This window comes from Acartia tonsa, chromosome 13 (genome assembly GCF_053477335.1).
Source record: "Acartia tonsa isolate MP-2025a chromosome 13, ASM5347733v1, whole genome shotgun sequence".
Classification (NCBI taxonomy): Eukaryota; Metazoa; Arthropoda; class Copepoda; order Calanoida; family Acartiidae; genus Acartia; species Acartia tonsa.
The window spans coordinates 6,054,169-6,067,976 of record NC_137272.1 but is presented as its reverse complement, the minus strand read 5'-3'; the positions used below and the strand labels follow the sequence as shown (position 1 = coordinate 6,067,976).

The window sequence follows — 13,808 nt, the reverse complement described above, 5'->3', positions numbered from 1 at the left end:
GATAGATAGATAGATAGATAGATAGATAGATAGATAGATAGATAGATAGATAGATAGATAGATAGATAGATAGATAGATAGATAGATAGATAGATAGATAGATAGATAGATAGATAGATAGATAGATAGATAGATAGATAGATAGATAGATAGATAGATAGATAGATAGATAGATAGATAGATAGATAGATAGATAGATAGATAGATAGATAGATAGATAGATAGATAGATAGATAGATAGATAGATAGATAGATAGATAGATAGATAGATAGATATATAGATAGATAGATAGATAGATAGATAGATAGATAGATAGATAGATAGATAGATAGATAGATATATAGATATATAGAGAGATAGATATATATATAGATAGATAGATATATAGATAGATAGATAGTTAGATATATAGATAGATAGATAGATAGATAGATAGATAGATAGATAGATAGATAGATAGATATATAGATAGATAGATAGATAGATAGATAGATAGATAGATAGATAGATAGATAGATAGATAGATAGATAGATAGATAGATAGATAGATAGATAGATAGATAGATAGATAGATAGATAGATAGATAGATAGATAGATAGATAGATAGATAGATAGATAGATAGATAGATAGATAGATAGATAGATAGATAGATAGATAGATAGATAGATAGATAGATAGATAGATAGATAGATAGATAGATAGATAGATAGATAGATAGATAGATAGATAGATAGATAGATAGATAGATAGATAGATAGATAGATAGATAGATATATAGATATATAGAGAGATAGATAGATAGATAGATAGTTAGATAGATAGATAGATAGTTAGATATATAGATAGATAGATAGATAGATAGATAGATAGATAGATAGATAGATAGATAGATAGATAGATAGATAGATAGATAGATAGATAGATAGATAGATAGATAGATAGATAGATAGATAGATAGATAGATAGATAGATAGATAGATAGATAGATAGATAGATAGATAGATAGATAGATAGATAGATAGATAGTTAGATAGATAGATAGATAGATAGATAGATAGATAGATAGATAGATAGATAGATAGATAGATAGATAGATAGATAGATAGATAGATAGATAGATAGATAGATAGATAGATAGATAGATAGATAGATAGATAGATAGATAGATAGATAGATAGATAGATAGATAGATAGATAGATAGATAGATAGATAGATAGATAGATAGATAGATAGATAGATAGATAGATAGATAGATAGATAGATAGATAGATAGATAGATAGATAGATAGATAGATAGATAGATAGATAGATAGATAGATAGATAGATAGATAGATAGATAGATAGATAGATAGATAGATAGATAGATAGATAGATAGATAGATAGATAGATAGATAGATAGATAGATAGATAGATAGATAGATAGATAGATAGATAGATAGATAGATAGATAATTGCAATACAAAGTGAAAGTCAACCTGATATTCGTCGTCATCAGAGTTAGTTCTGGATTTGCGCCTGAAAAAATCAACTAAATTAGACATCATACAACTTGTTTAGGGTTAATTTTCAAAATTTTACAAATTCAAATTCAGGGTCCGATTTGTTTATAAATTCAAATTATTTACAAATTTTTCTCGAGGGACTATCCCCAATTCTCACTTTTAGATGTAGCATTTTAGTGGGTTTTTTCGCCAATATCACTTTTTGTTCTATTGGGACACTGATCTTTGAATACTGCGGTTTATAAAATACAAATATAAAATAGTTGTGAGAGGTAATAAAACATGAGAATTACAGTAATTCTCAAGGAAGAAAGGGACATTGGGCTTTTTATTAATCTAGTCCCCAAAGGCTTTTATTCGTTTGCTTAACATCTTTGCGGACTTCTATTTGAATTTTGATTGGTTGGTAATTAAGTTGAGTGTCCAACCGTTTCAACCACTAACTAATCTACATAAGGGATAATTTTGTGTATCAACATTTAGGGATGCATATCAATTTATCAGCCATTGTCTTATCCCTTTAAATACCTGGTAATACCGAAGATAAATTTTATTTGTAACCTTATCTACCAAACAAAGATATAAATATTATTTGTGTTTATTGTTTCACATAGAAACAAATAGAATGACAAACTGGCCAAATCGTTCTATTGAATTTGAATTTTATCTTTTTAAAAGCGAAGCTTTTCTATAATTAGGGTCCGTCCGTCCGTACGTCCGTCCGAGATAGATAGCTTTTATTCGTTAATTTAGGCATGTTAGAATTGTCCTATCGATTTCAAACTTTGCATGATGATTCCTGTAGGATGTTGTCCTTGGGGCCATAGAAATGACAGAAGACATAGAGAAATATATATATATATATCTGTGGAAAACTGGATAGTTGTTTAAAGATTTAAATAAGGGACAAAAACTGAATTAAGTACCTGATAATTAATCTATATTGTTCTTTGTTGTTTATACTTTCAAAAGAAATTCAACACTCAATAAATTTGAAACAATATTTGGTGGAATTTATTCTATTTCAAAATTGAATTTGTAAAACAAATTTTGGCCTTCTTTGTAATACTAGATTAAGACCAATAACAGTTTTGACTTTTTCTATATTCAAATCCTTCTATTAAAGTAGTACGTGTGTCTGTACCTTAAGATATCGCTTATCACTGGAATGAAATGGTTCTTCACTACAGTGTAGCTTATTAAAGGCCCATGGATGTTTATAACTTTTTGGGGAAAGGCATCACCCCCCTTTTAAGAAAAGTCGCACCTGGAAAAAATTACCCCCCAATACCTGGTTTCACAATTTTTGTATATTATTTAGTTTTTTTTGTAAATCAAAGGTTTTCTTCGTTTCAGTACGTCTGTCCGTCATTTACGGATAGCTATTATCGTTAACTTTGTAATATTACACTAATTCTATCGATTTCATATATTAATGAATTAGTATTGAGCCCTTGAACGATCAGACATAATATAGTAAGCTAAGCATTTCTATATTTTTGTCTTAAAATGTAAATATGTCAATATTTGATTTAAGCATCTTGTTTTTACGTATTTTTGTGTTAAATATTTATGGATTTTTAATTGAAACTTCTGAATTATGTTAAATATTAACTCTATATTTGTTGATGTTCGTTTGTCTGGCCATCTAATTTGTTGAGCTACGCCCTTACGGATGTTGTCATCCTTGTAGAACTGTGTCAATAGAGATAATTAATAGACATACTGTCTAAATCAACCAATAGGAGAATACTGCCGGTACATTCAAGACATCTCATTGGTTTAAACATTTTACAGATCTTGATATGTAAGGGCATACTTTCTTGGACCTAGTAATAGTGTATAACTTTTTATCTTTGTGACGTAACAAAGATCGAAGGATGAGGGGGGAGGTGGGAAAGGAAACCCCAAAAAAAGAGATGGATTTTTTGTTATGTCACAAAGATAAAAAGTTAGACACTATTACTAGGTTATACTTTCTTCATTTCTCCCTTAGTATACTGTGAAGCATATTAGAAAACATAATAAGTTAGATAAAAAATAAAATTCTTTGGATAAAGTTAGCTTTCTAAAAAAAATATATCGTCAAATAATTCTGCTCAATTTTCGTCACCCATACCTCGTATTTGTCAGCATTTGTCTGCAAAAAATCAATTATAAGTTTAACGAAAAATGGGGTAAGATGGACTATCTATATATATTATATCTATTACTTTTCCCAACCAAACTAAATACAAATGTTGTCATTTTAAATGCACTTTACTGTCCACCAAGTTTACTCTGAAGGGTTATAAAATTAAAATAAATTATACTGCATTCTATATTTACATTTTTTTTACAAATTTTATTTTGATGTATTTATTTACTGTGCAAATTAATTTGTAATGAAATAAGAGTCAAAACGATTTTGTTCAATTTTTAAAGAAGTTGTATCAACTTTTTTTTTTATAGCTAGCCGGTTCTTTTAGTAAGTAGTAGATGTAAAATTTTTCATAGAATTCAAATATGCAATCGGTTTTTTTGTAGACCTCTTATTTTTTAAGCAATTTAAGTTTTTTAAAAAAATAATTAAGTCGGTTTTAAGGTACTAAAACGCAACAAAATAAAAGAAGAAAATGGTCAGTAAGAACAAAAATAGTAAGATCTTTAATTTGACACCTTACTTTTAAAATTCTGTTGAGTAATTATTGAAAAAATCTATTTTTTTAACCTCGGTATAATAAAAACTTTAGACCTAAATATTTTCTCAAACAGACATAAAAAACATGGGTTCATATATACCATTAGAATCAGAAAAATATTACGAATCCATTGTAAGCAAAATTGAAAAAAATTAAAAAATTAAAAAATTACAGAAATGGCCAATTATTTTTTTTGTTCAGACAACACTATTGTCTTCCCTTTTTTACCCCCTCTTTACCCCCTCTTTACCCCCTTCCCATTTTTATACTCAATTGAAGAATTAAGACGTTGCCTGTACAACATAATATGATATTTTCATATAATTCCTTTTATTGTAGTTTATATACTATATTGTAAACTTTTTTTTTCAATTTTGCTTACAATGGATTCGTAATATTTTTCTGATTCTAATGGTATATATGAACCCATATTTTTTTATTTGTGAAATAATAAAATTAAATTCAAAGTTTTTATTCTCGTGGGTTTAAAAAAATCGATTTTTTCAATAATTACCTGACAGAATTGAAAAAGTAAGGTGTCAAATTAAAGATCTTACTATTTTTGTTCATAATGACCATTTTCTTTCTTTTTTTTGTTGCATTTTAGTACCTTAAAATCGACTTAATTTTTTTTTTTTTAAACTTAAATTACTTAAAAAATAAGAGGTCTACAAAAAAAACGATTGCATATCTGAATTCTATGAAAAATTTTACATCTACTACTTACTAAAAGAACCGGCTAGCTATAAAAAAAATAGTTGATACACCTTCTTTGGAAATTTATAGTGACTAATAGAAAGACAGATAACCTATTATTTAACCTATTGGTTTGCCTTTTAAGATATATGTTTAACTTCACTTTTGAACACTCTTAAGTAACAGACAGGCAGACAGTTAAACTCTTTAGTACAATGGCTTCTATAGGGTTTTATTAAAGTAGATAGATAACTCTTAATTCTAGACAAAAGACAGACAAACAAACATCCTAATACTACAACTATTGCCCTTTTAATTGGATGGGTTAAACTTTTGAACAATCTTAACTTATAGACAGACAAACAACCGACTCTTAATTTTTTTACTACAAAGTCTCTTATATGCTTTTTTTAAGTAGATAGATCTTTCACACTTATAAACAAACAAACATACAAAACAGGTATCTAAAGGGATAAGACAATGGCCGATGCATTGATGTACATCCCCAATGATTAAACACAAAATTACCCCTACTGTAAATTAACAATAGTAGTTAAAACGTTTGTACACTCAATTTGATAAACCAACTAATCAAATTCACTAAACGAATAAGAAAACGTGATTATAAAACTTTGGGGATTAGTGTAATAAACAGCCCATTGTCCCCTCTCACTCTGCATATAAACACACAAACCAATATCAAAACTATTGCCCCGCCCCCAAGTGTAATTAACTTTCAAACAATTCTTAGTAACATGCAGACAGCAACCTTCTACTTAACTTACCACTAAGCTTCTACTTTGGATAAACTTTGTTGACAGACAAATAGACAAACAACCGACTACTTCCACCCACCCTTCTTCCTATTTGTCAGATCTAAGACAGACAGACAGACAAACGAACAATATATTACTTACAATTAGGATTGGGCCAGATACTTTTTTGGCCGGATACCGGATATCCGGCTGATTTATAATGCCGGATATTCGGTTTCGGTCGGATATCTGGCCAACGTTCGATATCCGGCAAATTAACGAATATCCGGCCGGATAACCGGATATCTGGCGTCAAAAATCAGCCGGATACCATGTAACCGGATTGTTTTTATATCCGGTATCGGGCCGGATATTGAAAATGACCGGATATCCGGCCGGATAACCAGTCAGACCGGATATCCGGCCCAACCCTACTTACAATATATCTTACCTACAAGGAGAAAGATCTGTGGCACTTTTGGACAATCTTTTCATCAACGAGCTCCTGCCATTCATAAACAAAACCTTTTTCTTAGATTCAAAGTTTTGAACTCAATTTTAGGATGTTGTGATCACAAAATTTTTTGGAGAGAAAAGCATAAGAAACAAATTTGACTCCAAACTTTTTAACATTAAAAAATAATAATTAGAATACCATTGTTGTATGATATGTTATTGTTAATAAAAGAATATGATTTTAAAAGCAGCTATTTAGCTTTTGAAAAGTAGGTTTTCGTATTAATTTATCAATCAAAATTAAATGTTAATATTCAACTGTGAAACAAAATGGATCATGATAAGAACGAAGTAGCGGGTTTCGACATATTTTCACAGTAGCTTTTCTCCTATTTCTAGCCCTTTGCGAGGGCTCTAACCCTGCGGAACAATCATAAATATTTACCTAACCTAATATAAAACAAGTTATAAAAAGCTACCGTGTAAATATGACAAAACCTGCTACTTCGTTTTCTTTCCAAGATCCCAAAAAATATTCTTGTTTTTTTTCTATGTTGGAACAAGGCCCATTAACCATGCAATTTTCTACAGAATTATAATAAAAGATGGATTGAACATTTGAAGAAAAAAAAAGAATATGTTCAAGTTTTATTACTTGTTTGTAAGTTTTTTCTTGTGTACACCTTCGTGTAGAAAACCCGTTATTTTGGTAAACCATTGGACGCTTTTAAACAATATTAAATTCTTCTATTTTAGGGCCAAGGTATTTTCCCAATTTCTTTAACGTTCAAAATTTCCTTTGAAGAAGGTTAAGCAATGTGTTCTTGAAAAAAGAAATCGGTTTTATTCAAAGTGTAACGGGACAGTGTGTCTCAAAATCAGTAATGTGACGTCATAAAAATAAGAGATTGTCCATGTCTTTTTTAGGGGTTTTCTTTTCCACTTCTTCTCTCACCTACCTCATATTTATGACGTCACATGGCTGATTTTATGACACTTTGTCCCGCTACTTCAAAGTACTGTGTGAGGCAAACCCTTCATATTTAGGAATGAAAAATCTACCCCCCTCCCAACTTTCTTCTTCTCAATTTACACAAAATCTTGAAGGAAGGTTCTATGCTCGTAAGGTACTTTAAGGGAAAGTACCATAACAGAAACACAATGAGAAAAAAATTTAATACCCAATCCCTTTAAACTTTCTAATGTTAGCAAAATATGTAAATTTTTAGAGGGCCAATTATTTTATTCAAATTGCAGTGTTGTTCATACTGGCAAAGAAAATGGAAATAAAAAAAAACATTTTACTTTTTAACAATAAAATAGAAATAAATATTTTACATTTTCTTAGTTATTTCACTTATGTCAAAAATTTCAACAATTCTTTAAAAAAGAAAATTGTACGAAAATCCAATATTTTTTAACAATTTGAATTAGATTTATAAGCAAGCAAATATTATTGAGCAGAGAAAGAGGGGGCAATGAACTGTTTATTACTCAAGTCCATAAAGTTTTATAATAACGTTTTCTTATTTGTTAGCTTACAAACTTTGGGGACTTTTAATGAATTTTGATTGGTTGCTTTTTATATTGAGTTTCCATACGTTTAAACCGCTAATTTAGATCTACAGAAGGGGTAATTTTATTTATTTACATTTAAGATGTACATCAATTTATCAACCATTGTTTAATCCCTTTAGATCCCTGATTATATAGAGCTATGGTTTATAATTTATTTTGTTTACAACTACAAATTTTATCGCGCAGATTGTTTTATAATATGCTTCAGTTCCCGCATTTTCTGTTCAATTTATTTTTAAAAAGATAATTTTCCTTGGCATGATTGTGCCTCGTAGCTTGAATTCTGTTCATACTAATCTCTACAATATCTGAACATTTTTCAGGATTAGGATTCTAATATAACAATTGATAAAGATTCAGAAATTCAACGCCAATAATTCATTTGGGTATAGTCCATTTCGTGACAACGAGGCGTTTCGTCGTATTTTCACATTTGATATTTAGTAGGTTAGGTTTGGTTGTGTTAGGTTAGGTGATTGCCCCGTAGTGTTAGACGATTGGTCCCGCAGGTTAAGAACCCACCGCAGGGGCTAGAAATAGGTGAAAATCTAGTGTAAAAATACGCTAAAACGCCCCTTAAGAGTCGTTGTCACGAAAGGGACTATACCCAATAAATGTTAGGATCATCATAAAATCTAATACATCTATCTTTATTTTCAGCAGAGAAGATTTTATTTTCCTAAATGATATATATTTGACTAAACTATATGAATTAAAAATAAAGTAAACAACAGTATAGGGTATTAAAGAGTGAAGACTCTAGGGGGCTTGGTGTCGCTTCGGGTACTAGACCTTCCTACACGAACCTTTAAACATACTCCGCTTATGATTGCGGTGTAAAGCGTCCATTCGCCCATCAGACAACCAACTCTCTGAGATGCACGACCTTTGTCTGAGAAGTCCCAACTGTGCATGATAACGAGTTGCGCCTAATTTTGGGCCAAGGCCTTCCCCTCACTCTAACTATTTACGTCGTGCATCTGACATAGTGACAGTGGGAACAATTTTTAACGTCTTTAGTTATGACGCGGTGTCGAACCGAGATTCGAACCTATTACCTTCCTAACGACGAGCGGATGCGCTAAGTGTTGAGCCACGGTCGCGGGTTACAGTATATGGTATTGGCTCATAGAAATCTTCTCATAGGGCATCTTTCTTTAAATTTCTATGTTCCAATTGTATAAAAAGATAAAGACATTAGACACAGTGACTGTTTAACAAGTAAATTATAGAATTCTTCTGCTGTTCTAGAATTTATTATTTTAGAATCCCTAATCCCCTTCCTGAACAACATTCACTTTCATCATTATTCAAATTTTAAATCAGAATTTCAAAATTAACTTTCAGATTTCTATTTTTAAAATTCTCACTAATACTTTTTATAGTAATTATTTCTTATCACAAATCACAAGTGATTTTGTTAAACTAATATTATTTAAAATCACCAATCTTTTATCACTGTTTGATCACTATTTAATTCAATCACTTTGGTAGCTGGTAAAGTCACATGATCTGAACTATTTTCTGGTTCATCTAGGAATTCATTTTATTCTAAAAAGAAAAAGAAATATTATATTTTTTAAATTTTTAATATTTATTTTATTTTCGTTTTCACTAAGGAAAAGTAAAATACAGAAATTTATTTTATTGTGAAGAAAAAATTGGGTAAATATTTAAAAAATAATATAAGTTAAAAAAGGCAATCTTCCATAAAAATATCATTTAATATCTTTATGTTAATTAAGATATATAAAACAGCTCCAAGATAATCATAAAAATTTATTAATGAATTTTAATGAGGGTTATTTTCTAAAAAGTTACTTATAGGGATGGTCAAAAGAAGAAAGATCATTCTGTTCCTCTTTCTACCTATTATATACAGTAGTAGTTTACTTTTGTCCAAAGCCAGAATTTAAATAACTACTGAACTGATTGGTTTCTCTATTTAAAGCAAGCTTCACATAGGTCCCATGATGGTTTTAGGCCAGTTATTTAAAAGCTATCAAATGCTGTAATTTTATATCAATTTTTGAGAGGAATAATTCATGCCAATTTGTCTAATCCTTGGATTTAAACTTGATAGAGTATTGACAATTAAAAGTATTACAGAAGATTTCCTTTATTTCTTTATAAGACCTTAATAGCGGCTACGCCCCTAGAGACCTCTTGATGAGTGCCTAGAGGCCTCTAGGGGCACTTGAGGAGGGCGGAGTCGAATTTGGTAACCCAATTTCTTATTTTAGATTTTAAAAGAAAAAGTAAAAATAACATTTTTTAAATTTTAGTTAAATTTTAAAAAAATTTTTGTTAAAAAAATTAATTTTTTTTTTTTGGGGGGGGGATATTTTTTAATTTTTAGGGGTGTTAGGGGTTCCCATCCCAAGAAAATAGTTATAAACCTTCCTGGGACCTATGAGAAGCTACCCTGTTAAAGAGAACCCGATCGGTTTAGCGGTTAGTGAGATCCTTCGGTACAAACAGACACACAAACACAAGGACAAAAAGACATCCTGTTACTTTAGTATAAGAATACAATATCATTGAAAATTGGAAAAAAAAGTCATGAAAGTTCAAACACAATTTTTCAGAATTCTATTTTAATCATTCAAAAAGCTTGAAAATAAATTGAATTTTAAATTCAATTTAAACAATGAATTTTTTGTAAAACTAAATATGATTATTTTTAGTATCTAGATCAATCTTGTATTTTTTTATTTTCAATAAATCAATTTGTATAACAATCTCAGATAACAAATATTTAAAACTTAAATCCACCAAAAACTTAAGGAAAATTTTAGAAATAAGTGAAAATAAAATTAAGATTTAAACCATTTCTATTTTGTATTCCATCTGTAGGTGTAACCTAAAGGATATATTTCCATATAAATAGTTTCATTTTTTAACAGGAACAAGGAGTTTAGTTAACTTGAATAAATCTGTTCTGCCTCTAAATATACAAAAAATAATATCTTAATATTAGTATTTTTTTTAGATAAATTTTTTTAGATTATTTTAAATCAAAATCCCTATGTGTTTTACTATTAGAGTAAAACACTAGAGGGGGAAAGGGTTAAATAACTCTATGTCCCTATCCATAGAACCTTGTGCCGTCTCTCAATTGAGTCTTTGAAAATCAACCAGTAGTGTTGGGAATATTAAAACAGCCAAGTAGCAGAAAACAATTTGCTAGCAGACAGTAAAGTTCTTTAGCATGGGGATTAAGGTAGTTGTATGGATATAGAGCTATACTATACATTTATTGTTTAAATTAGGACTTTTTTCGAAGAAGATATCTAGATACAATCCACATAAAGGTTATTGCTGACCTTTTTATATCTGAATCTAAAGCTAAAAGGAATCTATAATTTTTCCCACCAGAGTTGCATCTATAAAAATTGGTGTACATTCAGTGCCGCATAATATCACATTTTTATTGTATTACTCATTAACAAAAACAAGGTTTTCCATTCAAATGCGGAGTTGAGTATAGAAATCCCTTACTTTTGAAATAGATCAAAAGTAAGGTCATATTTTGTCATGTTATAATTGATATCTATAATACAAAGTAGCTTGATGTCTGTCCGTCTGTCCGTCCGTCCGTCTGAAGCTAAAGATCTCGGTAACCACTGAACCGATTGGATTCTACTCTTCAGGAAATATACCTACTGGTCCTGTGGTGGTTTTAGGCACTTTTCTTGGGGGGTGGGACACCCCAAACCCCCCCAAAACAAAAAAATCCTTCCCTCCCTTATTTTTTTTTGTAAGAGATATCCTTGGTCCTATTTTTTTGTAGAAGATTTCCTTGGTCCTTATTTTTTTTTTACGAATTTCACCTTAACTTTTTTTAATCATTTCTTGAAGCAAAGCCCCTAGAGGCTAGGGGCGATATAAGAAGGTAGGAGATTGGGTGAAGGGAGTGGAATGGTTAGCCAGCTGCGAGTATTACATTATCCCCCAAAGTAGCCCACAAGTGTTAAATCCCCTCCCCCTCCCATTGGACTTAAGAAAAAACCTCCCTTCCCATTTTTTTAGATATGAGAGTTGGTGGGTGGGGGTAAGGGCTCTCGACCAAAACTTAAAGTGAAAGCGAAAGTAATTGGACTCCCAAAAGCACAGTCGTACTTAAAATGCATTTACTTCTTATCTAGTAAGTGTTGGTTTTTTAAGATTAAGAAAGTATAATTAATGAGAGATAGTTCATCTCAAGAAATAAAGTTATCAAAAGTAATTTGTTCTGTTTATCTTCAAAATATTATTTCTAAAAGGCCTAAAAAATTTAAGATTTTTTGGTTCATAGACAGAAAACGAAGTAGTGGGTTTCGTCGTATTTTTACAGTAGCTTTTGATAGGTTATTCAAGGTTAGGGTAAATAAATATTAATGATTGTACCGCAGTGTTAGGAAATAGGCCTTGCAGGGTTGGAGCCCCCCCCCCCTCACAGGAGCTAGAAACAGAAGAAAATACGACAAAGCCCACTACTTCACTCACTTTCCTTTATCCGATTTTTCAAATTTAGTAGTTTTTGTGGCAATATTTTTTCACATTGCAGAGTCAGATATCTTAAAAACATTCTCTAAGCTTTGAAGCGGGGAAAAAGAAATGAGGATATATTTTTTCATATCCTATAAGGATGCATTTTTGCCATGGATTAAGAAATAGGCAAGTAGGCAATAAATTAGCTTTTCCAATCCAAATCATATTTGTGATATTTTGCCCTTGGTATTTAGTTTTTATTTGATATTATTAATTAACTGACATTGTCCTTTCTTTCTAATTATAAAAAAAACATAGATTTATTGATTAATGGAGAATGAACCAGTTTTAACCAAAGAATTTTTTTAATATTTTTAATTTGATATTCGTGGAAAACTGAATATAATTAATATAATACAACACATAATTTTTCAGTTTTGCTTAGAACCGGTTCTAATCCAACGGATATTATATAGTCATACTTAAAAATCTTATCCATCCCTTTATCCGTGATCTTTAAGGCAGAAAGGCTTCAAATAGATAATAATATTTGATTACTCTCATATAAAAGAAAACAAGGACGTAACTTTTTGTTGCGATGAATGTGTGAAAAAGTAATGACTATTTTTTGCCATGTGTATTTGACATTCATCTTGTTACTTTCATACAAATGCCCCTAGGGGCACTTGAGGAGATCCTTAGATTTATACAGACAGACAAATAGACACACAGACATCCTGTTACTTTATCATAAGGATAGAAAAAAGCATGATAGGAATGAAAATTTAGTATCCTTCAATTTCGCATATGTATCAAACTTTCTAGTTAGCTTATGTGCATTATTATACAGGGATCTAATGGAATAAGACAATGGCAGATAATTGATGTACATATATCCCCAATGATGTTAGACAAAATAACCCCTTCTCTAGATTATAATTAGTGGTTGAAACGTTTTATCACTCAAATTAATAAAAACAACAATTAAAAAATTAACTACAAAAGTCCCCAAAGTTATTAGGTTAACGAATAAGAAAACGTAATTATAAAATATTGGGGACTAGTATAATAAACAGCCCATTGTCCCCTCTCTCTCTCTTTGCATATTATCACTGCCCTTAGCCCTTTAGTTCTACGTACATATTATAATCTTTTTTATTTGGTTTTGTGTGTCTATGAGAATATGAAACACTATATTGCGGATGAAAATGCACATATGAAGTTTTTTTCTCTCTAGTTGAAGTTATCTAAATCCTATGGATTTTCAAAGTATCTCGCCGCAAGGTTACATATGGGTTGTAGAGTTATAAACCCAGGTAAGATGGGAGGGGACATTAGACCGTAAATTATTCTGGTACCCAAAGTTTTATAAAAACTATCATTCATTAGTCGGCTAGAAAACTTTAGGTACTTTGATTTAATCTTTATTGGGTTGCTGGCATGTCCATTAGGATCTCGTAGTCTTTTAAAATAATCTTAGCCCCTTTTTTGGAAGCTTTTTTTAGGCTGGGGATAAGGTTAATAGCTTTGAAAAAATGAGTGGTTCCTTGCAAAGGGAGAGAGAGAGAGAGAGAGGGGGGGGGATAATGGGCTGTTTATTAAACTATTTCCCAAATTTTTATCATAACGTTTTCTTATTCGTTGGCTTGAAATCTTTGGGA

At 30.4% G+C, this 13,808-nt stretch overlaps 1 protein-coding gene across 7 annotated transcripts in view; it reads right to left on the bottom strand.

The window, feature by feature from the left end:
* Window positions 1–9,221, bottom strand: part of LOC145334908 (multiple C2 and transmembrane domain-containing protein-like) — a 159,323-nt gene extending 150,102 nt beyond the window's left edge. For all 7 annotated transcript variants that reach the window (XM_080180532.1, XM_080180531.1, XM_080180530.1 and 4 more), the window contains exons 1-4: window positions 8,965–9,221; window positions 7,929–7,989; window positions 6,092–6,147; window positions 1,482–1,521 (exon numbers count right to left, since the gene is read on the bottom strand). In XM_080180532.1, coding sequence (XP_080036658.1) covers window positions 1,482–1,521; window positions 6,092–6,147; window positions 7,929–7,934 — 102 coding nt within the window. In that variant the 5' untranslated portion in view covers window positions 7,935–7,989; window positions 8,965–9,221. The remainder of the gene's footprint in view (window positions 1–1,481; window positions 1,522–6,091; window positions 6,148–7,928; window positions 7,990–8,964) is intronic.
* Between the last annotated feature and the right edge of the window lie 4,587 nt (window positions 9,222–13,808).